Below are 27,397 nucleotides of genomic sequence, written 5' to 3' on the forward strand. Positions count from 1 at the left end.
TGGTGTTATTGAGAGACGGTGGAAACTAGGAGGTGGCCTCCTTGGATGAGATGACTCACTGGACCCATCAAAGCATGCCTTTGAAGGATGTATTTTGTCCCTAGATGCTCTCTCTCTCTCCTTCCTGGCTGCCATGAGGTGACCAGCTCTGCTCTACCATGTGCTCCCCACCATGATGTTCTGCCTGCCCAGTGATGGAGCCATGCACCCAGGGACTGAAACTTCTGAACTGTGAGCCAAAATAAAAGTTCAAGTTGATTTTCTCAGGTATTTTTTCAAAATGATGAAAATCTGACTAATAGGCAGTTACTTCGTATTCTTAGGCAACACATATACTTCCATTTCTTCAGAGTCAATTCTGGAGAGTCCTTTTACTGTTGCTGTTGTTGTTGTTTTTGTTTTTTTGATCCTATTTTCCTATTACTTTAAATTCTTTGACACTTTATGTCAATGTCTATGCATTTGAATAAAACAGTCACTTCTCTCAGTTTTTTTATGCCCAGGCTTCATGCAGGAGAAGACCTTTGCCAATCAGCCCGACTAGAGATTCTGGGGGTGGTCATGAAAAACTTTTCTGTGTGTTTTCTTAATGCTTATTCATGTAAATTCCTAATTAGAAGACTTTGTCAGTTTTCCTCAGGAGATTTTAATCTCTGGCTTGCTCTGATGTCTGTCTGCTGTACAGTTGGTGCTCTGAGCAGCAGCACACTGGCTAGCTCCTTTGCTATTTTTGTTCTCAGTGGCTCCGAGGCATATAGCACATGTTGGGTCCTACCTATGATCCAGGACAAACAAGGCAGAATCCAGTGTTTCAGGCAGGCCTCCCCAAACATCTGAAAACTGGACTTGTATCTCAGTGTTCTTTCCCAGCTTTCATAGCTGAGGCTGTGAGTTTGCACAAATATCTCATGCTGATGCAGAGGGAGGGGCATCAGCAATTCAGGAATTCAGGGATTTTGCCAGCTGACTCTATTAAGTCGAAGAAAAGGACTATTGCCCGTGAGTGTCCAAACCATTGCCTTTGCTCTCAGCAGCTTGCAGTCTGGATTCCTCTCCTACCCGTGTTCAGACTCAGGCAAAACAAACCAGCTCCTTCAGCAGCCTCCGAAAAGTCAGACAACGGGACCCACGCTCCAGTGTCTTTAGCGCTCATGCCCTTCATTCCTCTTCTTCAGAAAGCCACATTGTGTTACCTACCCTATTAGCTCCTCACCTGCAACTGATGCTTCTAAAATGAGCTCTGATCAAGTATCTTCTATTAAAAATTTCCCATATTCAAATTAAAACTTGCCATTTTCTGGTAAAAACAGATAACACCTAGGATCAGGTTGCTCTAATTCTATTTCTGTAAGTACTGTAACTCAATCTAACCATCTGCAACTGTTCAACCTCAAAATGTTTCCCTTTCTCTATTTTCATGGATGTTTCATTTTTACAGGTACTGTAAGTCAAATAACAAAGGAACTCAAACATTTCAAACCATGACTGTAATACCTAACAAAGTAAAAAGAAGATCAACACTTTAGGTGTGGAAAAAACCAAGGTGGAATAATGGTTGCTATGAGCTCAATTTTTATGTCTAAAATCCGTATGTTGAAATCCTAACCCAAATGTGGTGGTGTTAGGAGGGTAGGGGGCGAGGGGGATAATTAGATCATGAGGATAGAGCCCTCCTGAATGTGATTAGTGTCCTCCAAGGTCCCAGGGAGCTCTCTCCTTCTCTCTGCCTTATGTAGAAACAAGAAGAAGATGGATGTCTGTGAACCAGGAAGTGGGCCCGCCTGAGACATTGAATCTGCCAGTGCATTGATCTTGGACTTCCTGTCATCCAAACTATGAGCAATAAATACTTGTTACTTAAACCACCCAGTTCATATAATTTTATTAGACTAGCCCAAATGAATCAAGGCAATGGTATATGATATCAGCCTTAATCAACAATGCCTCTTTTGAAGCAGTATATAAAAGAAGTAATTGTTCTTAATTTAGAAGAAGAGTTACACATACTCATGGGACATAACTGAGACTGTCATGTCACAATCCAGAAATAATAACCTTGAAGCTCCATTAACGCTGACTACTCTCCTGTCAAGCCCCTGGCTTCTCTGCATTTGCGGGGATCTGGCTCTTCTGTGACAATCAAGGAAGAAGATTTCTAGTCCCCTGAATACCTAAGGCTATTTCTCTGTGTTAGAATGTCCAATATCTTTATTCCATCTTTAAGAGACACATGACTGTACAGTTATTTACTTCTCCTTATTGATTCAGAAACGGAGCCAAGGAAAGATAAAATAATTGACCCAAGGTACACTAGGTAAGTGTCAAGACCCTAACCCTGTTAATTTGGACCCTCGTCCTTATCATGGGCCACTTGCAAGGCTACCTCCACCATCAAAGCCAGCACCTCACTCAGACCCAGCAAAAAAACAGTTAAAGTCAATACCAGAGCTGGTGCTACTGACTCCCTTGTATCTGATCCCAGTGTGGTAATATTTGTTTATGATCACATATTAACACAGCAAATATAATAACCACAGAATTAAAGAAGAGAAGGTAAGATTCTTAATGTAACACATTCTTTTTCTCACAGAGGTGTGTACCAGACATTGAACACAGGGGCGCTTAACCACTGAGCCACAATCCCAGTCCTTTTCTATTTTTTATTTTGAGACACAGTCTTGCTAATTTGCTGAAGCTGACCTTGAACTTGTAATCCTCCTGCTTCGGTCTCCAGAGTTGCTGGGATTACCCCTGTCCCTGGCTAATGTGTATTTTTGTTTGTTTTACAGCTGGGGCAACAACTGAAAAAGGTTAAGAGGCTAGTGCAAGGTCCAAGGGCAGCAGATACCCTCTTTGTCTTTTGAATGACGGATTGTCGGAGTAAATGTGGGGACTCAAGGAGACAGAGAAGGAGTCTGATTTCTGAGACTGGGGAAAAGAACAACGGAACTCTTCTAGTGCTGACAGCCTTTGTGAGTTATGAACCTGCTGGGGTAAAGGCGTCCACTCTGTTGATGGTGACAGAACAGTTTCAACAGACTTTGGCCTTGGAGAAAGAGTGATGAGCAATCATAGTGGCTTCAACCACAGGAGATAAGAAGACAATTGATATCCTGAAAGAGAAAGGACTCCAAAGGTGACAAGAGAAAAATACAGGCAGTCTTGGACTGTACTGCTCCATTGACCAAAGGAACACTCAGGCTGTTCTGAATCTATGTCTAGACACTGGCCATCCCTGTCCCTGCTCCTCTGATCAGAGGGTCTCTTCTCCCCTTCATAGTGAAACCCCTGACCAGCTTAGAAAAAGGGTGTTGAGGAGGATAAGAACCGGCCTGGTGTCAGAATTCCTTTCTTGGTTTTCTCACATGGTGGAGCTGAGACTCAAATGATCTTTTTTATGAACCTTCCTTTCCCCTCTCAAGGCGCAGAGGAAGTGCTAGTACTCTGGACTCAACACTTGGCTAATTTCAACACACAGAGTCTGTTTCCTTCTCTATAACAACAGGGCTAAAAAGGGACCACACTTCTTCTGTGAAGTGTCTGTTCATTTCCTTAGCCCATTTGTTGATTGGATTATTTGTATTCTTGATGTAGAGTTTTTTGAGTTCTTTATAGATACAAGCAATCAACAGATATATGAAAAAATGTTCAACATCTCTAGTAATAAGAGACATGCAAATCAAAACTACCCTAAGATTTCATCTCACCCCAATTAGAATGGCGATTATCAAGAACATAAGCAACAATAGGTGTTGGCGAGGATGTGGGGAAAAAGGTCCACTCATACATTGCTGGTGGGGTTGCAAACTAGTGCAGCCACTCTGGAAAGCAGTGTGGAGATTCCTCAGAAAGCTTGGAATGGAACCACCATTTGACCCAGCTATCCCACTCCTTGGCCTATACCCAAAGGACTTAAAACCAGCATACTATAGAGATACAGCCACATCAATGTTCATAGCTGCTCAATTCACTATAGCCAGATTGTGGAACCAACCCAGATGTCCTTCAACTGATAAATGGATAAAGAAACTGTGGCATATATATACAATGGAATATGACTCCGCCATGAGGAATGACAAAATTATGGCATTCGCAGGCAAATGGATGAAATTGGAGGATATCATGCTAAGTGAGATAAGCCAATCTCAAAAAACTAAAGGACGAATGATCTCGCTGATAAGCGGATGAGGACATATTGGGGGGTAGGAGGGGTTAGCGTTAGGGTTAGGGTTAGGTTTAGGGTTAGGGATAAGGAGGGTGGTAAGAATGAGGAAGAAAGGAATGTATAGAGGGAAAAGAGGGGTGGGAGGGGAGGGGGGAAGGGGAAAAATAACAAAATGAATCAAACAACATTGCCCTATTAAATTTATGATTTTTAATTAAAATTTTTTAAAAAAAGGAACCACACTGCAACATTGGATGTTAAATAGCAGCCTTGAAAAGGGCAGAGAGGGGGCACAGCTTAGCCTAAAGAAGGAGGACCCTATAGCTTTAGTCACTCCACACAAGCCATTTCCTCTTCAGTGTACATGTGAGAAAAAAGGGTCAGAGAAGGAATCCTGCAAACAGACCTCACTGATACCTTCCCCACTGCATAGTTCCTACTACAGACTTGAGAACTGGAAAGGGAGGATGGAAATATTGCCTGCAAAAGACGGCCCTGCTTCCCTGCCCCCCCCTTCCCTGCCCCCCCCCCCCCCACCGTTGTGATTTTCGCACAGCTTTGGTTTGCATGGAAATGGCAGGGCTGTGGGGGCAAAGAGCACCTGGGGTTTCCAGAAGAGACACTCAGAGGGCACTTGCTGGAGACCCTGACGGGAGGGGTTGGATTCCACCCCAGCTGACACCCGGAAAAATTTTGCCCGCTTAGTGCAAGGTTCACGTTATAAGAATCAGCTCAGCAATTTCTGGAAGAGACATACCCAAACTCACTCGCTCTTCAAGATCTCACCAGACCGTGCATCAGAGGGAAATTTCCTCTCCCAGAAGTCTGATCTAGCCACATCAGCTGGGTTGGATTCCACCCCAGCTGACACCCGGAAAAATTTTGCCAGCTTAGTGCAAGGTTCACGTTATAAGAATCAGCTCAGCAATTTCTGGAAGAGACATACCCAAACTCACTCGCTCTTCAAGATCTCACCAGACCGTGCATCAGAGGGAAATTTCCTCTCCCAGAAGTCTGATCTAGCCACATCTGAGAAGATCTGCGTGAAGATAGCTTTTCAGGTAAGGTCTCAGAAAGTAGCAATTATGTAGTATGAACAAGCCTGGAGATGGATGTTCAAAGTGAGAGCTACAGGCAATTAGCTGTAGCTAATTGCTACATGGTATTCACGCTGAATGCATAGATTTTAGGTGCTCTTGTCAGATGTAAACAGATGAGTGACTGCATGGCATGATGGGGTATGTTAATTTGGTAAGCCTTCTTCCTATCTCTATATATCCCATAATATCTTGTGGTGTATCTTAAATATATTAAATATAATAATGTTTTTTTAAAGATACATATAAATATAACTGGCATTTGTTCTGTAGAGCAGACTTCTTATCAGTTTCTGCTCTGAACTAATAAATAAAAAGATTTGGATGACTTTCTGGAAGCAAGTGGGTGAATGGAATACCTGGCGTTTGGAGACACTGCAAACATTACCATATTGAATCCTTCTGGTTACATTATAAGGTAGGCAGATTTCTCCTTGCATGACTGGTAAGAAGGTTGAGCTTAAAGTCAGAAAGGAAATAACAAGAATACAGACCAGACTGTTTATTTAAATTGTATAGCAAACAAATCATACTTTAAAAATTTACCACAATCTATGTTCTCTTTTAAATTTATGCTACTACCATGCATGTTATACAAGAACTGTTTTATGTCCTAAATTTTCTAATTTTACTTTAGCAATCTCCCAGGCCTATGTGTATTATTCATTGTGCCTGTGTCTATTATTTTAATGCCTTAGAATCGCATTGCCCTGTTAAATCATATTCAACATTACCTTCCCGTTTCTGGACATTGGAAATTTGTTTAAACCTTGTGTTTGTATGGCTTTATAAAATTCTATTTAGAGCTGTTTTGTTCTGTTGAATTGTTTTCTTTCAATTAATTTCCACTTCTGGAACAGCAGGGTCAAAGATTCTGAAGTTCATGCACAAGGACATTGACATTACCCAGTGCTGTTGGCTACAGTGAGTGTGACAGGCCTTAGCAGTTTTCTTTCTATCCTGTTTAATGAGCATCATGTTCTTATTTTGTGTCCACATCCTTGGAGGGTGATTCCAAACTGAATAACTCAAGAAGTACAGTAGCACAACACCCCACAGAGTTAACATCAAATTATATTTGCACCTTATACTTATGTACCTTCCTGTGTAACCAGTGGTCCTGAGGGGTTGCACTAAAAGGAGAAAATCCTGAGATCTGGGAAGTTGAGGTGGACAGAGAACAAGCCAGGAGGAACCACCATCTCAGAGCTCAGTGCCAGAGTTTGTTGAAAACTTCTAGTCAAAGACTACCTGGAGCCCACCTATCATCTGACAGAACTGGGTTTGTTGTCCTTCACAATGAGGGAAACAGCACTTTAGGGGAAACATGGGATTTTCACAGCAAGCACGCAGGAGGGACCAGAGGTGGACGACTTTGGAAGGGTTCAAGGAAGCATGGTTTTGCTCTGTCATGGATCCTGCCAGAAAGCAGGACAAATCTATTTAACACCTTTAGTCCTGGAGCAGGAGGAAAGGAAGAGGGGTAAAGAAGTCGCGATCACATAATAACTGGGGGGAGGATGTCTGGCTGTTTTTGCCGATAAGCCTGCCTTCGTGTTTCAAGCTTGAGCATGGAGTGGCCTTGGCTTTTAATTAATTAGTTAATTTTTGTCTCACTCCATCATGGTCACACAGATGCTACTTTTCTGTGAAAGCCTTATGTTTTAAAGGCTGTGTTTTTGCTTTCTCAAATTCACATATGACCCAAAGTGAAAGAGGGAGTATTTTAGATAAATGATCTGGGAGTGGGGGTACAGAAAGCAGCAGAGAGGCAAAGAAGAAGAGTCAACCCTAACTTCCCTCTACCACTGGCAGTCAGAAATTGACAGCTACTCAAGTCTATCAGTAAGTCATCTTGACTGTTTAACAATAAAAATCAGCACCATTTGTGAAAAGGACTATTATTCTATCTCCATTGAATTTCCTCAATATCTTAAGAATACAGATCTTCCCATTTCTCCCTCCTCTTGTGTATCATTGTGGACAGTTTCAATCGCTGTGCCTTTAACTTATCTATCTTTTTGTCTTTCCTGTCTAATCAACTGTTGATCACATCCTGCCTAATTTTTATATTTAAATGTGGCGTTTCTTATTTCCACAAGATTTCACTTTGCTTCTCACCATTATCATGAATTTCTTTCTCTTCTTAAACATGAGGAGCTGAGTTATTAAAGTTGTTTAATGTCCTTGTCTGCTAGTTCTAATAGCACTAGGTCTGGTAATGTACATTTTTTTTTTATTGTAAACAAATGGGATGCATGTTGTTTCTCTGTTAGTACATGGCGTAAAGGCATACCATTTGTGTAATCATAAATTTACATAGGGTAATGTGGTTTGATTCATTCTGTTATTTTTTCCCTTCCCCCCACCCCTCCCACCCCTCTTTTCCCTCTATACAGTGCTTCCTTCCTCCATTCTTGTCCCCCTCCCTAACCCTAACTCTAACCCTAACACTAACCCCTCCCACCCCCCATTATGTGTCATCATCTACTTCTTAGCGATATCATTCGTCCTTTGGTTTTCTGAGATTGGCTTATCTCACTTAGCATGATATTCTCCAATTTCATCCATTTGCCTACAAATGCCATAATTTTATCACTCTTTATGGCTGAATAATATTTCATTGTATATATATATACCACAGTTTCTTTATCCATTCATCAATTGAAGGGCATCTAGGTTGGTTCCACAGTCTGGCTATTGTGAATTGAGCAGCTATGAACATTGATGTGGCTGTATCTCTGGTAATGTACATTTGAATTTTAATTTTCTCAGGTAAGGAGAATTCTCACTTACAATGACTATCACAAGCGGCTGGAGGCAAGTGACTCTAAATAGGGGAAAGTTTAAGACCATAGGTCCCAAGCATCTTCTCTGAACTGGTGTTTGCTGAAATTATTTTCCTCCTAATTATGGAGGAAAGTTATTTCTGACTCTGCTTCTTTGCCTCTCTACTGCTTTCTGTTCTCCCAGATCATTTATAGAAACCAGTTTCTTCACATGTGTAATTTTTTTAAATCAGATTTTTATTAGTTGATAGATTTTGTTGAATTTGTATTAAATTTTGTTCTGACAGTTATTGGAGTCAGTCATTAAGAAATTGCTCTGATGTCATTATTTAAGTTGTGAAAATAACCAGGTCAGTGATCTTATCTTGGCCAGAACCAAAGTATACTCTCTCTGTTTTTTTAAACTCCCACTTGACCAGGATATTTTTTTTGTGTGTGTGGGCATGTGGGCATGTGCCAAGGATTGAACGCAGGTTTGCTTAACCACTGAGCCCCATTCCCAGCAGGTTTTATTTTTTATCTTGAGGTAGGGTCTCACTAAGTTCCTCGGGGCCTCACTAACTTGCTGAGGCTGGTTTTGAACTTCTCCTGCCTCAACCACCTGTACTGCTGGAGGATACAAGCTGTTACTTTCCTGAGCTCCGAATATCTCAGTTCCAAAACAGAACAGAGTGACACATCCTTTTTCCTTTTTATGTAGTTAGAATATGAGGTTCAGGTTAGTCCAGTTAAATGAAGTGAGTTAGATTTGTAAAAATGATGTTTTTTACCTATAAATTTCTCCTCTACTAACACTTATTTAATCCTCACAAAAATACTCTGAGTTTGATAGTGCTATTATCTCTACTACTTTTGAGGAAACCAAGGAATAGAGAGGTTGAGTAATTTTCCCAAGGCTACACAGCTTGTTCCTATCACTAATAGACACTAAAATTTAAAAGAGGTAGTATATATTTTTAAATGTGCTCATTACTTTAAAATGAAACTGGTGACTTGTCTCCCCTTCGAGTTGGTGAGGACCTCAGGGAGGGGACAAAGGGGAAGGGCTTGGCCATTAACACACCACTCGCTTCTCCTGTCTCTGGATCTCCTCCAGCTCTCCTTATTGCTGGCTTTATCCTGGATGCTCCTTGGTTCTCTCTCTAGGCTAAGGTGTACTCCACGATGTTCCCCCTGCAAGGTGCCCAGATGCTGCAGACCCTGGAGAAATCCCTGAGGAAGAGCCTTCCCGAATCCATAAAGGTGACGGTGGAAAATTCTGTGGTGGGGAAGAAAGGGAAGCTGATGAGAACGGGAGGAAAGGAGACTCACGTTCAGGGGGCACCTGTTTTGGCGCCAGGAACTGCTTCGCATTTTCTTTCGCTGAAGTTTTATTACCTCTTTACAAGATATTCACTGTTATGTCCATGTTATTGGTAAGAAAATGGGGGCTGGATTATTTGCCGCATATCCCACCAATAGTGCTAGGATATCAACGCCAGGTGTTCCTGAGCCCAAACTCCGCCTTTTATTCCCATCTGACAGAAAAATGTCTCCCCTTGATCCTTCTTGAGGAACATTCCATAATGGCCCTTGAGATTTGCCCAGAGTTTTCCTCCAAAGTTACCTGCGATTGCATGTTCATGTTTAACTTGTTCATTTTAAGAGAACCCTTGCCAGGTGAGAGGTCAACCATCAGAGTCTTTTTGAAATCAGTTCACAGGCCAATTTCTCCTTTGACTTGGATTTCCTAATTGCTCTGAACTGAATGCATATCAGGCTGTTTTGGGCCTGACTCCCAGTATCTTCTTTGACTTAGTTTAATTGGTTAGAAATCTTGAATTAAATAAAACACGCACATATAAATGCTTACATCCAGAACTTAACATAAAAGCAACTCAGTGATAGATTCAGATCCTTGCCCATGTTTTTTCATCAGCAACGAAAGGGGTATGAACTACTCTGGCAGAGCCTAGGTATAACTGTGTGTGTGTGTGTGTGTGTGTGTGTGTGTGTGTGTGTGTCTATTTAGAGAAAAATTAATTCTAGATTTATATTGCTTTATAAGACACTCTATGAAATATGTATATTTTATGTAAGATGAATACATTGAATTTCCTCATTCTCTAACAGATTTGTTATTCTGATAAAGAAGAGATGTATTACCATTTTTATCTATAGATTATTGTATTTATTCATTTATCAATTAATGAAATGACTGGCCCCATTTTTTAATTACTACCAGAACAAAATGATTTCAAATCAAATCTAAAAATAAAGTAAAAAGAACCCTTCAAAACTAAAGTCACCCATTTGACAGCCTCTGTTAGTGGGAATCAGTATTACCTAATATGTAACTGCCCTTGTTGAACAAGAGAGATGGCACATTTTTGGTGGAGACTCTATCAGGTAGACAGTCTATGGACACCAGCTGAGATATTTTGATGATGAGTGACTATTTTTAAAAATTCTCCAGGATAAAAAATTTTCTTCAATGCTTTATGATAGAATTTTGTGATTGAAACTTCTCTATTTCTTGTGGTAATAAGATTCAAAACATTGTGAGGAAACTCTTGGTGTTTTCCAGTAGTATTTTCTTGGAACACCTATATGTTGAGATGAGGTGGCTGTCTTGACTCCTTACTTCTTATGAAAGAATAGCATTCCACTTTGTATATTAAATAAATACATTCTCCCTGAATGGAAATCAATAATATTTGTAGGTCAGGTACTATATACATACATATATATATATATATACATATATATGTGTGTGTGTGTGTGTGTATATACACACTCAACCCTTACTTGAGACCCAGTTGAGAAAATGTCTATCCATTCTTTTTTTAATCATTAGACACTTATTCATATGATCCATGATTGATATAAATATGTGTCATCATCTTCAATGTAAGTTATGTATACTACCAGGTTATGTACTATTGAAGATAGCTACCTCTTGAGAAAATGAAATAGAATATCTTAATTTACATAGAATTTAGAGAAAAAAATATGAAATTGTCAAAATTTATAGTAAAATATTTACGTATTAAATAACAAACACATTTTATCACAGGTATTAACTCTAGTTGATTCAAATTGTAGTAGCTACTTCACTATGTTCTGCTCGTTATATACTTATTTCAGTAGGAAAAAAAGTTTAATTAATTAAACTTAGTTTAACTGATTGATTAATTTAAAACAACTTAGAAATGCTGTATGTCTTCTCTTTTCCTTGGTCTCACATCAGTAGTTCAGATGGGGTGAGCAGCAGCAGCAGCAGCAGGGAAGGACACTGGTATAACTATAACTTTGGTCATTATCTATCCATGATGGGAATCAATAAAGTGTACCCCATTCCTTTGATCCTGGGTCGGTAGCACATTTCCATGCTAAACCCTTATTTTCACAACTTTCATGAGGTCCATGCTGGCCCACTACTGCATTCTCCAACCTCAGAACCACAAGGACACACTGTTCACAGGTTTGCTCTCATTTGTTCTCATCTTGGTTTCTCTCTTTCTCCCTCTTTCCTTATAACCTGTATGACATAGCAGCGGTGAGAATCTAAGACAGCATCCAGGCTGTGAGGACTCAGAGTCCATTCCCTTGAGCACTTGGATATTGGCTCTGTTGATTGGTGGGAGTTTATTTAATCCTCCAGAGGGTAATGTGGAAAGATTTGGTAAAGAGTTTTAAACAAGTACATGACTTTTGAAGCAGAAATTACTCTTCCGGAGAGTCTAAGAAAATATCAGGCATCCAGGCAAAAATTCCTGTGCAAGCATATTCTAGGAAGAATTATGTGTTAAAGTGAAAAGACAGATTAAAAATATGTCTCTAAAATGTTCAATGGTCAAAACAACAAGTATCAGTAATTTCATTTTTATAATTGTATGCTTCTATGTATGAATAGAAGAAAGTCTGAAAAAACACAATACTAAATCCTAAAGGATGGTTCTCCTAAAATCATTCATTTTATTTGTGTGAATATTTTCCTATATGCCCTGTGATTCATATTTAATGGAGAGAAAAAGTTCCTCTTAACTGAAGTAACAAAAAGTAGAAGATGGAGATTGTTTGACTTAGATTCTCTATTTGCCTTCTATAATAAAATGTCACAATTTATAGGAACAATCTTTGTCCTGATCAAACAACACTCTGCCTTTCCTTCCTAATATCTGACCTCTCTTTCATGGAATCCTGCAGGTTTATGGGACCGTATTTCACATGAACCATGGAAACCCATTCAAGCTGAAGGCCCTTGTGGACAAGTGGCCTGATTTTAATACGGTGGTTGTCCGCCCTCAGGAGCAGGTAAGGTGCCAGATGTTCATATTGTTGTGTGCCCACAATGTGTCTGGCAATATGGTAAAACCTAGGGATATAGAAGTAAATCACAGTGATGGCAAACAAGTCCCCATTCTCAATAATGTCACATCCTGGAGGAAAAGACAGATAAGCAGGAAAATTATTTAGTGTGAGGTATGAAGTTACTTCTGTAGCCCAAGTAAAAGCTAATTAAACTGTTGAGGCTCCAGGCAGAGGCTGCAGAATAATGATAGAGACACTTCTTGGTGGAGGTTTCATCTAAACTTTATTTTGTAGGTAAATATATTTTTGTCAGGCCAACAAAGGATGCATTCTCACCAAAGATAATGAAAAGGGTGGAACTATGAAAATCTGATGGAGCACAATGTGTTAGGTCGACTCTAAAGCACTAAATTTCAATGCTAAAATTTCCATATGTAGCTAAGGGAACGACCTGACATTAATGAAACTAAATAGTTGATATATTTCAAAGATAAAAATCCATAAGCTTGTTTTAAAATTTCCCAAAATAGGGGAAGAGGTGGAACAAGATGGTGGAATAGGTTTTTTCCAGCAATCATCCCCCTATAGAAATGCCCTTTTGAATAACTATCCTTGCAGAAAATTACCTTCACCACAGCTAAGCAAACCAGATGAGAAATCACAATTACTGGTTGTAGCACAATAATAAGAAAAGACCACATTGAAAAGTGTAGAAAGAACATTCCATGGAGTACAGTGTAGAGAGAGCCACTGTATGCTCAGGGGAAAGAAAGGAGGTAAAGACCAGACTTTGTCTTGGGCCCCAACACAAGACCCACTGCCCAAAATTAAAAACAAAAATTCATGACCTCAATGACCTGAACTCCAGGCTGGATACCTATGGCACTGAGTCTTCAGACCTGTCCTGGACCAAGTGACATCTCACAATCTTAGGCTTCAGACCTGAGTAGTGGATTTGATCTCCAGCCCACACCATTGCCAGGTTGATCCCCTCATTGTGATTACTCTGGTAGAAATTGCATCAGATCAGTAAATCACAATGGGTAGTATGGACATTTTAACAGTATTAATCCTGTTCCATAAACGTGAAATATCTTTCCATTTATTTGTGTCTTCATCAATTTATTTTATTGATGTTACAACTTTCTAGATAGAATTCTTTTACTTCCTTGGTTAACTTTGTTCCTGAACGTTTCTGATTTTGTTTTATTGATTTCATTTTCAGATGGTTTTCTTGTGTGTTTTCAAATAGCTTACCTTTGAGTTAACAAATTCTTTCTCCTGATTGATCAATTCTGCTATTAGTGCTCTCTATTGAATTTTTTCATTTCACTCATTCAATATTTCAGCTTTAAGATTTCTGCTTCACATTTTTATTATATCGATTTTTCTATTACATTTCTTGTTCTGAACACTTGTTGAATTGCTTCTCTGTATTTTTTTTAAGTTTGGCTGAGTTTCCTTAAAACAGTTATTTAGAATCCTTAGGCAGTTCATACCCTCCATTTTTAGGGCCAATCCTTGGCGGTTTAGTTGGTCCTTTGATGCCATGTTTCCTGATTGTTCTTGATCCCATGACTATGCATCGATGTCTGTGCTTTTGAAAAAGCAGGACTTATTCCAGTCTTTGTAAACAGACTTTGAAAAGCCCTTTAATAGTCAGTCCTTCCAGAGGTTCTGGGCAGGTAGTCTGGTGTGGTCACTAAGCCCAGGATTGCTACAGCAGTCACAGTACAGGGGCACAACACCAGCCCAGGGTCACCAGGACTGGTGTGCCACTGAGGAGCTCCAGAAACCCAGGGTCGGCTTGTGACCTGCTGATGCTGAGGGCCACTGAGATTAACCTGGCGTGAATGGATAAATGGGTGAAAAGTGTTGTTTATGTGCACAATGTAATACTGTCCAGTCATATAAAGGAGAGAATCCTATCACTCACAACAACATGGATGAACATAAACCTATGGTAAGTAGACTAAACCAGGTACAAAGGACAAATAGCATATGATCTCACTTTTATATGGAATCAGAAAAAAGGTTTTTTTAAATATTTTTATTTTTCACAGTCTGCATTTTGATTCATTGTACACAAATGGCGTACATCATTTCATTTCTTTGGTTGTGCACGACTTTGATTCATATTATTCGTATAATCATACATGTACATAGGGTAATGATGTCCGTCTCATTCCACCATTTTTCATACCCCCTCCCTCTCATTTCCCTCTACATATGATCTCATAGGAGCAGAGAGTAGATTGGCTATTGCCAGGGGTCTAGGTAGTTGTTGCAGGTAATGTTGTTCAAAATTACAGTTGGATAGGGGGAATAAACTTAATAGAGCTATTGTACATCATGGTAACTACAGTTATTAATCATATTTTATTCTTGAAAACAATACACGATAGATGTAAAGTGTCTCACCACGGGATTGATAATCATGTGAGGTAATGCATATGTTAATTAGCTGGATTTAGTTATGCCACTTGTAAATACACAGTCATGTTTTGCATAATGTCTGTCTTTTCATTCAGTGACAGACTTCATATTTGACAGAGGTCCCATAAGATGTTTTAGCCATTTTGATTTGTGTAAACATAATCTATGAGGTTTGCACAACAAACCCTCCTGACAATGCATTTCTCAGAACATATCCCTATTGCTAAGTGATGTATGATTGTACTTGGGAATATGTTGTACATCAGTACATACAATTTCATCTATCATTTTAAAAAGCAATGAAAAGTGTTAAAAGAAGATACACAATAAAAATAAAGAGACTATTAAAATACAGAGAAGACCATCAGAACAGTGCAGAGATAAGTGATCACACACCCCAGCCCAGGAAGATGGGGAAAGTGCCTCAAATCCCCTACCTGGGAATGATATCTCCCTGCTTCATGAGTTTCAGACCTACCTGTCCCTTTGGTGAAGGGACAGAGGCAGATCAGGAGCTGCCGCCGCCATGTCAAGAACAAGTTTCAGTTGCATTTGATCATCCAACACCTAGTCTGACTCGGCTAGCAACTGAGCTGACTAAAGAGACCAATTAGATTGCTGCTGTGTGTGCACATTACCTGGACTGTATAGATGACTGGTGAGATCCATCCTGTGTGCATCCTGTGTGGAGTCAGTTGCTACTTTCAACCTAGGAGACTGACTAGCCAGGGTCTCTCATCTGACTTCCACTGAGCCCTCATTTTTGATCCTTTTGATCTTTCATCACTGAGCCGAAAGAGTCAGGACTCAAGATCATGCACAAAAGTTTCCTAAAAATTCCTGGATGGCTGCAGATGTTGAGGAAAGTATGTGAATTTTTAGCAACTTAGGAGGGAAAAGTAAGAAGGTGTTTTTTATGTAAAGCCTTGACCCAGTGTTTAAAATTGTAATTATATTTGGATTTTGTTATTGCTCCAAAACACAGGAATTTTTAAAAGTGCTATAGCAACTCTGTATATTTAAATTGTGTGTGCTGAATATTAGAAGAAAGACAGTAGTTATTTTTCCTAAATGATATATCTTCTCCTCTCCTACCGCGGACCACTGCTGTTTGCCGACGGGCTGCTTCAAGCGGCTCCGGTTATGGAGGAAAACTGCAGCTTTTTTCCCTTTTCGCTTACCTAAAACCGCCACTTCTCGCGCTTACGGCCCGACCAGTGGGACAGAAGACACATACTTCAAAAGTTCATCAAGCAGCTTCCCCTTTATTCAAACAACACCCTCAATATATAAGCAGTCTCATGCATAAGCAATTGTAACCAGATATGTCCATCCAATCCTGTTAAAGGTCAAGTGATCACTCGCTCGAGCATACATGTAAAGTATATCTGTCCACGCGCTAGGCGGCTGAACTGATTGTAATACAGCCAATTGTAAACGTGTTCTGCCTTTCTCCATGCATAATCAGAACCCTGTTTGCTCTCTGCCAGTCGCCATCTTTGGATGCACGTGGCGTAACCCTGGGCCCCGGGTTCCGCCTGCCACACTCTCCACCCAAATTCTTTTCTGAAGTTACTGGTATTTGGGTCAAGGTTTTATTAAAAGCTACATTTTATAACACTTGGACACACAAAAAGGTAGTTTTAAGCTTATTTGCACAGTTCTTTTTTCCACTGAAAATGGAATTCATTGCCTTTATTTTGGTACTGAGAATTAAACCCGGGGTGCTTTACCACTGGGCCAAATCCCCAGTCAATTTTTGTATTTTATTTAGAGAAAGGGCTTCACTGAGCTGCTGAGGCTGACTTTGAACAAGCAATCCTCCTGTCTCAGCCTCCCAAGTCTCTGGAATTACAGGTGTGTGCCATCGCACCCAGCTACATATGATCTTAAGCAACAAAATTTGTCAGTAATGTCATAGCTGACTCATGAATATACTTTTGCATTTCCTTTTTTTTTTATTTATACAGACTGCATTTTGATTCATTGTACATGAATGGGGTACAACTTTTCATTTCTATGATTGTGCATGATGTAGATTCATACCATTTGTGTAATCACATATGCGTACCTAGGGTAATGATGTCTGTCTCATTCCTCCATCTTTCGTACCCGCGCCCCCTCCTCCCTCTCATTTCCCTCTAAAGTTCCTCCATTCTTCTCTCACCCCCACCCGCCCATCCCCATCATGTATCATTATCCACTTTTCAGGGAAAACTTTTGGCCTTTGGTTTTCTGGGGTTTGGCTTATTTCACTTAGCATGATATTCTCCAGTTCCATCCATTTATCTGAAAATGCCATAATATTTTTCTATTATAGCTGAATAATATTCCATTGTGTATACATACCACAGTTTCTTTATCCATTAATCTGTTGAAGAGCATCTAGGTTGGTTCCACAATCTAGCTGTTGTGAATTGAGCTGCTATAAATATTGATGTGGCTGCATTACTGTAGTATGCTGATTTTAAGTCCTTTGGGTATAAACAGAGGAGCGGGATAACTGGGTCAAAAGGTGGGTCCATTCCAAGTTTTCCGAGGATTCGCCACACTGTTTTCCAGAGTGGCTGCACCAATTTGCAACTCCGCCAGCAATGTAAAAGTGTGCCTTTTTCCCCACATCTCCACCAAAACCTATTATTGCTTGTGTTCTCAAGAAATGCAAATTAAAACAACTCTAAGATTTCATCTTACTCCAGTTAGTGTATTTTTTTGTAGCATTTACCAACTATTTTTTTAAGTTTTCTAACTCTACCCTGGTTGTCGTAATATTTTCCTCTGCCTCTGTTTACCCAAATAATTTTATCTGTTGTTTAATAATTTGAAGGGGTCCTTCTGAATATGAGTCTTGTTGGTTTTTCTCAAACTACAGTTTGTTTAACTGTGATATTTTTAAAAGAAAGCATTTATAGTATGATTTCATTACATATGGATGGAAATATTAATTCAGTTATCTGTATTAAATTTCATAGTCATGTTCTTAGTCTGTGTGTTCTGCAAGTATTTGAATTATAGTAAAATTATTTTTGCAGCAGAAGTTTTCCTTCATGCTTCCTTTTCTTTTTTGATCAGAATGATTGGGGTATAGAATACTGACTAAATGGTTGTATGTTTGATTTGGCATGCTAATGCAATATAAAGGTAGAGGATGGTATGGTTCTGGAATTTTTCATCTTGAGTATTTGACTCTCTGATCTTTATGTCACAATGTAAATGACTCAGAAATAATCAGATTGCACCAAAAAGACAGCAATATTTTGTTACTTAAAAATATCACGGACAAGGGAACTAGCATTGCTATCATAACCTATAAGGAACGTGTTCTTCTTTTCCACATGATGACAGGATATGACAGATGACCTTGATCACTACACCAATACTTACCAAGTCTACTCCAAGGACCCACAGAACTGTCAGGAATTCCTTGGTTCTCCAGGAGTGATAAATTGGAAACAGCATCTGCAGATTCAGAGTAAGTAAGAGGAATGGACTGTGTGCTAACTCACTGCTGTGTCCTGCTGAGGTCCCCATATGACTCAAACATCCTTCCTTCACAGAACAGATCCTCGGCTTGCTGTCAATTTTTTTGACCCTATACCTTTAAAGGTGCAAAAAATCTTCAACTATGGGAAAGAATGGGTTTCATTTAGAGAACCATAATTCCTATTACCAAGAATTTGGGGCATATTTTACAGATTTATCCATAACCCTTGGGCTTATAAGCCCAAGGTGTCTGGGTGTCAGAGCAGAGCTTCATCTCTGGCCTCCCATTCCTGAAGTAAGAACAGCAGTCCATTGTGCCACAGAGAATCTCCCAGCGTGCCCTCAGGAACCAGACTTTCTAGGATGGCACTTGCCTATTAGGTTCTGCGATTCTAGCAAAGTGACTTACCCTCCCTAAGATTGTATTCTTCACATGTAAAAATGAGAAGAATAATGATGTCTACAGCACAGAGCACTTAAATAAAATGAAATTGTGAATAAGAAGAGCTTAGTACAATATCAAGATGTGTCAGTTTATTTTTGCTGCATGACAAACCTCATAGTTAAGTGAATCAACCATTTCAGCCGGACTTTGCCAAGCAGTTCCTCTGCTGGTCTCTTCTGAGTTTATCACAAACCCTGAATTGATGGGAGGTATGTGCTGGTTGCTTTAGCATGGCCTCTTTTGCATATCTGAATGATGATTCCAGCTGTCCATAGTGCTGGGTTTTGGCTCATGACATCATGATAGAAGTGCATGTCTCCAGCAAGCTAGTCTAGCTAAGTTTATGATGTTGGTCTCAAGATAACCAAAAATAAAAAGAGAGGGAAAATCCCAAGGCACAAGTGCTTTCAAACCTTTCCTGCATTAAATTTGCTCTTTCCATTAGTGGATGCAAGTCACGTATTCAATGTCAGAAACAGCACAGGAGTGATCTCTGCCAGGGAATGGATACCAGGAGATGTGGTCAAATTGTGTCATTACTGAAATAACCCATCACTCAAGGAACATGGTGCAGTAGATGTTGCGTATTGTGTTTTTTTAACACATTGCTTTGATGATCAAAAAGACATGATTGGGCCCGCCCGCAGGTTGCTTCAGTGACCAGCACAGGGCGCCAGGGACTCCCCCAAGCAGCCCAGCCCCCTCCGGCGGGAAGCGCCTATCTAGGCTAGCTTCCCGGGGCAGACCGCCCAGTGAGAGCCTCTCGACGCAGAGCCAGCCACAAGTCCCCAAGCCAGTGGAGATATTCGACATGCAAGCGGCTTCTGGGACCAGGGCTGGGCAGCCAGAGACCTCTCCAGGCAGCATTGTCCCCCTCCAGCTGCAGGCTTTTTCCACGGGGCGATCCAAGATGGCGGACTAGAGGGTGACTGCATCTCCAGTCACCCCAGAACTCAGGATTCAAGAAGGGGAGGCATTGAGAGACTCGGACTAAGATAGAACCACGGGGTGAGTCTCCCCCACCCAGCGAAGCTCAGCTGGGTGGCAGGCCCGGATTCCAGTGGCTTAGTAGAGTGGGACAGGGCAGATAGCGTCTCCCCAGGCAGCTTGGTGCAGTCTGGCGGTGGGCTCCGCCCACAGGGACAGATCCTCCAGCCTCTCGGAACAGGCCCCCCAGTGAGAGCACTTCTGCACAGAAGAAGTGCGGCCAGCTCCAGCCCGCCCCAACCAGCTCCAGCCCGCCCCACTGCCAGCTACAGCCCGCCCACAGGTTGCTTCAGTGACCAGCACAGGGCGCCAGGGACTTCCCCAAGCAGCCCAGACCCCTCCAGCAGGAAGCGCCTCTCTAGGCTAGCTTCTCGGGGCAAATCACCCAGTGAGAGCCTGTCTACACAGAGCCAGCCACAAGTCCCCAAGCCAGTGGAGACCTCCAACCTACAACCAGACTCTGGAACCAGGGCTGTGCAACAAGAGACCTCTCCAGGTCTCTCTCCCTGGAACCGGTAGTGGGCTAGGGGCAGCATTCTTTGGAAGCACTGCATTATCAAATTAATCCAAGACTTCTGGCTACTGAAGGCTGGTAGGTGATACACTGGAAATCTACAGGGTCACTATAAGCCAATAGAGGAAATCTACAATATCACAGAGTCCCATTGACATCTGAACAATATGAGAAAACAAGGGAAGAAAATGTCCAAAAGAAACCTAGATACTATATCAATAAAACCCAATGACACCACAGCAGAAGAAATGTCCAAAAGGGAGTTCAGAATGTACATAATTAAAACAATCAGGGAAGCAAATGAGGAGATGAAAGAACAAATGCAGGCATTAAATGAATGCACTAATCAACAGTTAAAAGAGCAAATAACAGAAGCAAAAGAGCATTTCAATAAAGAGTTAGAGATACTGAAAAAAAACCAAACGGAAATCCTTGAAATGAAGGAAACAATAAACCAAGTTAAAAACGCCATAGAAAGCATAAACAATAGGATAGATCACCTGGAAGACAGAACTTCAGATATTGAAGACAAAATATTTAATCTTGAAAACAAGGTTGACCAAACAGAGAAGATGGTAAGAAATCATGAACAGAATCTACAAGAATTATGGGATATCATGAAAAGGCCAAATTTAAGAATTATTGGGATTGAGGAAGGCTTAGAGAAACAAACCAAAGGAATGAAAAATCTATTCAATGAAATAATATCAGAAAATTTCCCAAATCTCAAGAATGAAATGGAAAACCAAGTACAAGAGGCTTACAGGACTCCAAATATGCAAAATTACAACAGACCTACACCAAGGCACATTATTATGAAAATACCTAACATTCAAAATAAAGACAGAATTTTAAAGGCTGCGAGAGAAAAGAATCAGATTACATTCAGGGGAAAACCAATAAGAATATCAGCAGATTTTTCAGTCCAGACCCTAAAAGCTAGAAGGGCCTGGAACAACATTTACCAAGCCCTGAAAGAAAATGGATGCCAACCAAGAATTTTATACCCAGCAAAACTTTAAACTTACTTTCATATTTGACGATGAGATAAAATCCTTCCACGATAAAGAAAAGCTAAAGGAATTTACTAAAAGAAAGCTGGCATTACAGAACATTCTCAGCAAAATATTCCATGAGGAAGAGATGAAAAACAACGATGTAAATCAGCAACGGGAGGAACTAGCCTAAAGGAATAGCCAAATAAAGGAGAAACCAAATCATGTCAAAAAACAAAAATGAGTCCAATGAATAGGAATACAAATCATATCACAATAATAACTGTGAATGTTAATGGCCTGAACTCATCAATCAAAAGACATAGACTGGCAGATTGGATTAAAAAGAAAAATCCAACAATATGCTGCCTGCAAGAGACCCATCTCATAGAAAGAGATACCCATAGACTGAAGGTGAAAGGATGGGAAAAAACATACCATGCACACGGACACAGCAAAAAAGCTGGAGTATCCATCCTCATTTCAGATAATGTGGACTTTAAGCCAAAACTAGTCAGAAGGGATAAAGAAGGACATTACATACTGCTTAAGGGAAGCATAAATCAGCAAGACATAACAATCATAAATATCTATGCCCCGAACATTGGCTCATCCATGTACGTCAAACAAATCCTTCTCAAATCCAGAAATCAAATAGACCACAACACAATAATACTAGGCGATTTTAACACACCTCTCTCACCGCTGGATAGATCGTCCAAACAAAAATTGAATAAAGAAACCATAGATCTCAATAACACAATCAACAATTTAGACTTAACCGACTTATATAGAATATACCATCCAACAAAGAACGAATACACTTTCTTCTCAGCAGCACATGGATCCTTCTCTAAAATAGACCATGTTTTATGCAACAAAGCTACTGTTAGCAAATACAAGAAGATAGATACTACCTTGTACTCTATCAGATTATAATGGACTGAAATTAGAAATAAATGACAGAATAAAAAACAGAAACTTCTGTTTCTGTTTGTTGGAGATCAAATAATACACTATTATATGATGAATGGATAACAGAAGACATCAGGAGGGAAATTAAAAAATTCTTAGAAGTGAATGAGAACAAAGACACATCATATCAAAATCTCTGTGACACTATGAAAGCAGTACTGAAAGGAAGATTTATTTCATGGGGCGCATTCAACAAAAGAAGTAGAAATCAACAAATAAACGACTTAACACTACAGCTCAAAGTCCTAGAAAAAGAAGAGCAGACCAACACCAAAAGTAGTAGAAGACAGGAAATAGTTAAAATCAGAGCTGAAATCAACGAAATTGAAACAAAAGAAACAATCGGAAAAATTAACAAAATACAGAGTTGGTTCTTTGAAAAAATAAACAAAATTGATAAACCCTTAGCCATGCTAACAAAGAGAAAAAGGGAGAAAACTCAAATTACTAAAATTCGGAATGAACAAGGAAATATCACAACAGACACGAGTGAAATACAAAACATAATTAGAAGCTATTTTGAAAATCTATACTCCAACAAAACAGAAAACCTCGAAGACATCAACAAGTTTCTAGAGACATATGACTTGCCTAAACTGAACGAGGAAGATATACACAACTTAAATAAATCAATTTCAAGCAATGAAATAGAAGAGGTCACCAAAAGCCTACCAACAAAGAAAAGTCCGGGACCAGATGGGTTCTCAGCGAGTTCTACAAAACCTTTAAAGAAGAGCTCATTCCAATACTCCTCAAAGTATTCCATAAAATAGAAGAGGAGGGAACCCTCCCAAACTCATTCTATGAAGCCAATATCACCCTGATACCTAAACCAGACAGAGATACATCGAGGAAAGAAAATTTCAGACCAATATCCTTAATGAACATTGATGCAAAAATTCTCAACAAAATTTTAGCAAATTGCATACAATAATATATTAAAAAGATAGTGCATCACGATCAAGTGGGTTTTATCCCTGGGATACAAGGTTGGTTCAACATCCGGAAATCAATAAATGTCATTCACCATATCAACAGACTAAAAGTTAAGAATCACATGATTATTTCAATAGATGCAGAAAAAGCATTCGATAAAATACAGCATCCCTTCATGCTCAAAACACTAGAAAAAATTGGGGTAGTGGGATCATTCCTTAACATTGTGAAGGCCATCTATGCTAAGCCCATGGCCAATATCATTCTAAATGGTGAAAAACTGAAAGCATTCCCCCTAAAAACTGGAACAAGGCAAGGATGCCCTCTTTCACCACTTCTATTCAACATCGTTCTTGAGACTCTAGCCAGAGCAATTAGACAAACCAAAGAAATTAAAGGGATACGAATTGGAAAAGAGGAACTCAAACTATCCCTGTTCGCTGATGACATGATTATATATTTAGAGGAACCTGGAAATTCCACCAGAAAACTCTTAGAACTCATAAGTGAATTCAGTAAAGTAGCAGCTTACAAGATCAATGCTCATAAATCCAATGCATTTTTATACACAAGTGATGAATCTTCAGAAAGAGAAATTAGGAAAACTACCCCATTCACAATAGCATCAAAAAAAATAAAATATTTGGGAATCAATCTCACAAAAGAGGTGAAAGACCTCTACAATGAGAACTACAGAACACTAAAGAAAGAAATTAAAGAAAACCTTAGAAGATGGAAAGATCTCCCATGTTCATGGATAGGAAGAATTAATATTGTCAAAATGGCCATACTACCAAAGTGCTATATAGATTCAATGCAATTCCAATTAAAATCCCAATGATGTACCTTACAGAAATAGAGCAAGCAATTATGAAATTCATCTGGAAGAATAAGAAACCCAGAATAGCTAAAGCAATCCTTAGTAGAAAGAGCGAAGCAGGGGGTATCGCAATACCAGATCTTCAACTCTATTACAAAGCAATAGTAACAAAAACGGCATGGTATTGGTACCAAAATAGACAGGTAGATCAATGTACAGAATAGAGGACACGGACCCAAACCCAAATAAAATACAATTTTTCATACTAGACAAAGGGGCTAAAAATATGCAATGGAGAAAAGATAGCCTCTTCAAACAAATGGTGCTGGGAAAACTGGAAAAACCATATGCAACAGAATGAAAATTATACCCTTATCTCTCACCCTGCACAAAACTCAACTCACAATGGATCAAGGAACTCGGAATCAGACAGAGACCCTGCATCTTATAGAAGAAAAAGTAGGCCCAAAACCTTCAACTTGTTGGCTTAGGATCAGACTTCCTTAACAGGACTCCCATAGCCCAAGAAATAAAAGCAAGAATCAACAACTGGGATAGATTCAAATTAAAAAGCTTTCTCTCAGCAAAGGAAACTATCAGCAATGTGAAGAGAGAGCCTACAGAGTGGGAGAATATCTTTGCCAATCATACTTCAGATAGAGCGCTAATATCCCGAATCTATAAAGAACTCAAAAAACTCTACACCAAGAATACAAATAATCCAATCAACAAATGGGCTAAGGAAATGAACAGACACTTCACAGAAGAAGATGTACAAGCAATCAACAGATATATGAAAAATGTTCAACATCTCTAGTAATAAGAGAAATGCAAATCAAAACTACCCTAAGATTTCATCTCACCCCAATTAGAATGGCGATTATCAAGAACATAAGCAACAATAGGTGTTGGGGAGGATGTGGGGAAAAAGGTACACTCATACATTGCTGGTGGGGTTGCAAACTAGTGCAGCCACTCTGGAAAGCAGTATGGAGATTCCTCAGAAAGCTTGGAATGGAACCACCATTTGACCCAGCTATCCCACTCCTTGGCCTATACCCAAAGGACTTAAAATCAGCATACTACAGAGATACAGCCACATCAATGTTCATAGCTGCTCAATTCACTATAGCCAGATTGTGGAACCAACCCAGATGCCCTTCAGTTGATGAATGGATAAAGAAATTGTGGCATATATATATACAATGGAATATTACTCCGCCATGAGGAATGACAAAATTATGGCATTCGCAGGCAAATGGATGAAATTGGAGGGTATCATGCTAAGTGAGATAAGCCAATCTCAAAAGACTAAAGGACGAATGATCTCGCTGATAAGCGGATGAGGACATAATTGGGGGGTAGGAGGGGTTAGTGTTAGGGTTAGGTTTAGGGTTAGGGATAAGGAGGGTGGTAAGAATGAGGAAGAAAGGAATGTATAGAGAGAAAAGAGGGGTGGGAGGGGAGGGGGGAAGGGGAAAAAATAACAAAATGAATCAAACAACATTGCCCTATGTAAATTTATGATTTTTAATTAAAATTAAAAATTAAAAAAACAAAACAAACAAACAAAAAAAAAAAAAAACGACATGATTAAATAGTCCAGAAAACATTGTTCCTGTCTTGATATCACCACTAACAACATGACCATGCATGGATTCATCCCTGGACTTATTTTCACTTTCATGAAATGGGAAATTTACACAAATCTTGACTAAGTGATCATTCGCATGGTGGCAGCACCAATCCCGGGACCACAGTTCCCTGACCCTCAATGTGACGCTTCCTCCTCCAGTGAGGAGCTTCTCTCAAAGGTATCATCATCCTGACTTCTCCTTATGAACCCATCTAGGTTGTCAGTCCAGCCTGAATGAGGCAATACAAAATCTCGCAGCGACTAAATCTTTCAAAATCCAACGCTCAGAGAACATTCTCTTCATCAGATCCGAGACCCTGAAGAACCTAACCCTTCCCTGCAGGATATAAAGACTTTACCCACCTGGGGATGGGACGCCCAAGGCCATGTGAGTCCAATCAAAGGCCAGCTCTCCCTACTCATAGCCCCGCACCTAAGGAGCTTCCTGCTCCTCTAGCTGCTTTCTCTCAGTCCTCTGTACAGTCCTTGTGCCATCAGTGGTAAGAATAATCTTCTGAAAGAATGTCGCTCAGACCTCCTTCCTCTTTACCTGGAGCGAGTCTCTGTCTGCGCTGACTTGCTCACTTCCTCCAGCCCCACTGACCTTCTTCCTGTTGCCCTGTCATCATGAGCTCTCCATATTCCAGTCTTTGCCTTTGCTGTGCTCTCTTTTCTGTCTCTTAAGGTTGTAGAGGTAGAACAAACACACACCTTCATCCTTATGAGCTTTGCTTTCTCTCCATAGCAACCAAGACAAGTTTAAATTCTCATCGCTGGATCTTTCCCACGCTGCCTTAGTGGATAAATTTTGGTTTTTTGGTGGCAATGAGAGGAGCCAGAAATTCATCAGGCGCTGTATTCAGAACTTCCAGAGCTTCTGCTTGCTGGGGCCTGAGGGGACCCCAGTGTCCTGGACCCTCATGGATCACACTGGAGAAACGCGAATGGGAGGCACCCTGCCTGAGTACCGTGCCCAGGGCCTCGTGTCCAATGTCATATACATGCAGGCCCAGGCCATGGTCAGACTGGGCTTTCCCGTCTATTCTCACACAAACAGGAGCAACGTGACTATGCAAAAAGTAAGCCAGACTCTGCATCATGTCCCCATGCCCTGCGACTGGAACCAGTGGCTCTGTCTGCCCTTGTGAAGCTGGCCCCGAACACAGCCCAGAGTGGGGTGGGCCTGGGCATGTCACTGGAGGAGCAAAAGGTAGGAGAAGAGAAATAAGCTGAATCAGCAGTGAAGGGCCCTGTTTGGGCTCTGCAGGAGGAGTGTGAACAGTCAACAAGAACTTCCTGGTCCCTGTGCGCATGGACTTCCCTCAGGTCCCTCGGATGGAAGCAGACCATGTTGCTTCTGCATTAAACCCATGTGATTTAACAGTCCCACACTTCATCAGCTATCGAATGCTCCAAAATACTTCTTCTGGAACTCGTAATGAGGCGGTTGGAAGATCCTTGATAATCCTGCTGGGAGGGGAAGATAGTATTTTCCAACAACTACGGCGAAATCCTCTTTCTCTCTATGGCTTTTCCTTCCATGAGCAGCAAGTGGACTCTCTTCATTAGGTCTTTAGAGAGTAGCTTCTCCTCTGTTTGCTACTTTGTAGGTATGTTAACTCTGTGCCATGCAAATTATTTGGGCTATTAGGTTAAACACACTCTACATGACATAGCCAGAAGAATTATTAAGAAAAAAGATTAACTCCTTTAACTTCTCCTGCTCCAGCTCCCACCCCAGGAAAAATGATCCAGTGTTGCTTCTAACATCTGGGCTTTCCAAACCCACTGCAACCATCGAGTAATAAAGAGATTTTTACCCTTGA

The 27,397-nt window shown here is 40.3% G+C and overlaps 1 protein-coding gene across 1 annotated transcript; it reads left to right on the forward strand.

Moving 5' to 3' along the window:
* The first annotated feature begins 5,089 nt into the window (after positions 1–5,089).
* LOC306639181 (glycine N-acyltransferase-like) lies at positions 5,090–27,397 on the forward strand. The gene is given in 9 exon segments (XM_079102581.1): positions 5,090–5,231; positions 6,123–6,186; positions 9,198–9,293; positions 12,240–12,347; positions 18,126–18,252; positions 25,788–25,898; positions 25,901–25,935; positions 25,937–25,959; positions 26,317–27,397. Coding segments are annotated over 7 exon segments (885 nt in total). The 5' UTR covers positions 5,090–5,231; positions 6,123–6,186; positions 9,198–9,215; the 3' UTR covers positions 26,720–27,397.

The sequence above is a fragment of the Sciurus vulgaris genome (genome assembly GCF_902686455.1).
Source record: "Sciurus vulgaris genome assembly, chromosome: 11".
NCBI classification, from domain to species: Eukaryota; Metazoa; Chordata; class Mammalia; order Rodentia; family Sciuridae; genus Sciurus; species Sciurus vulgaris.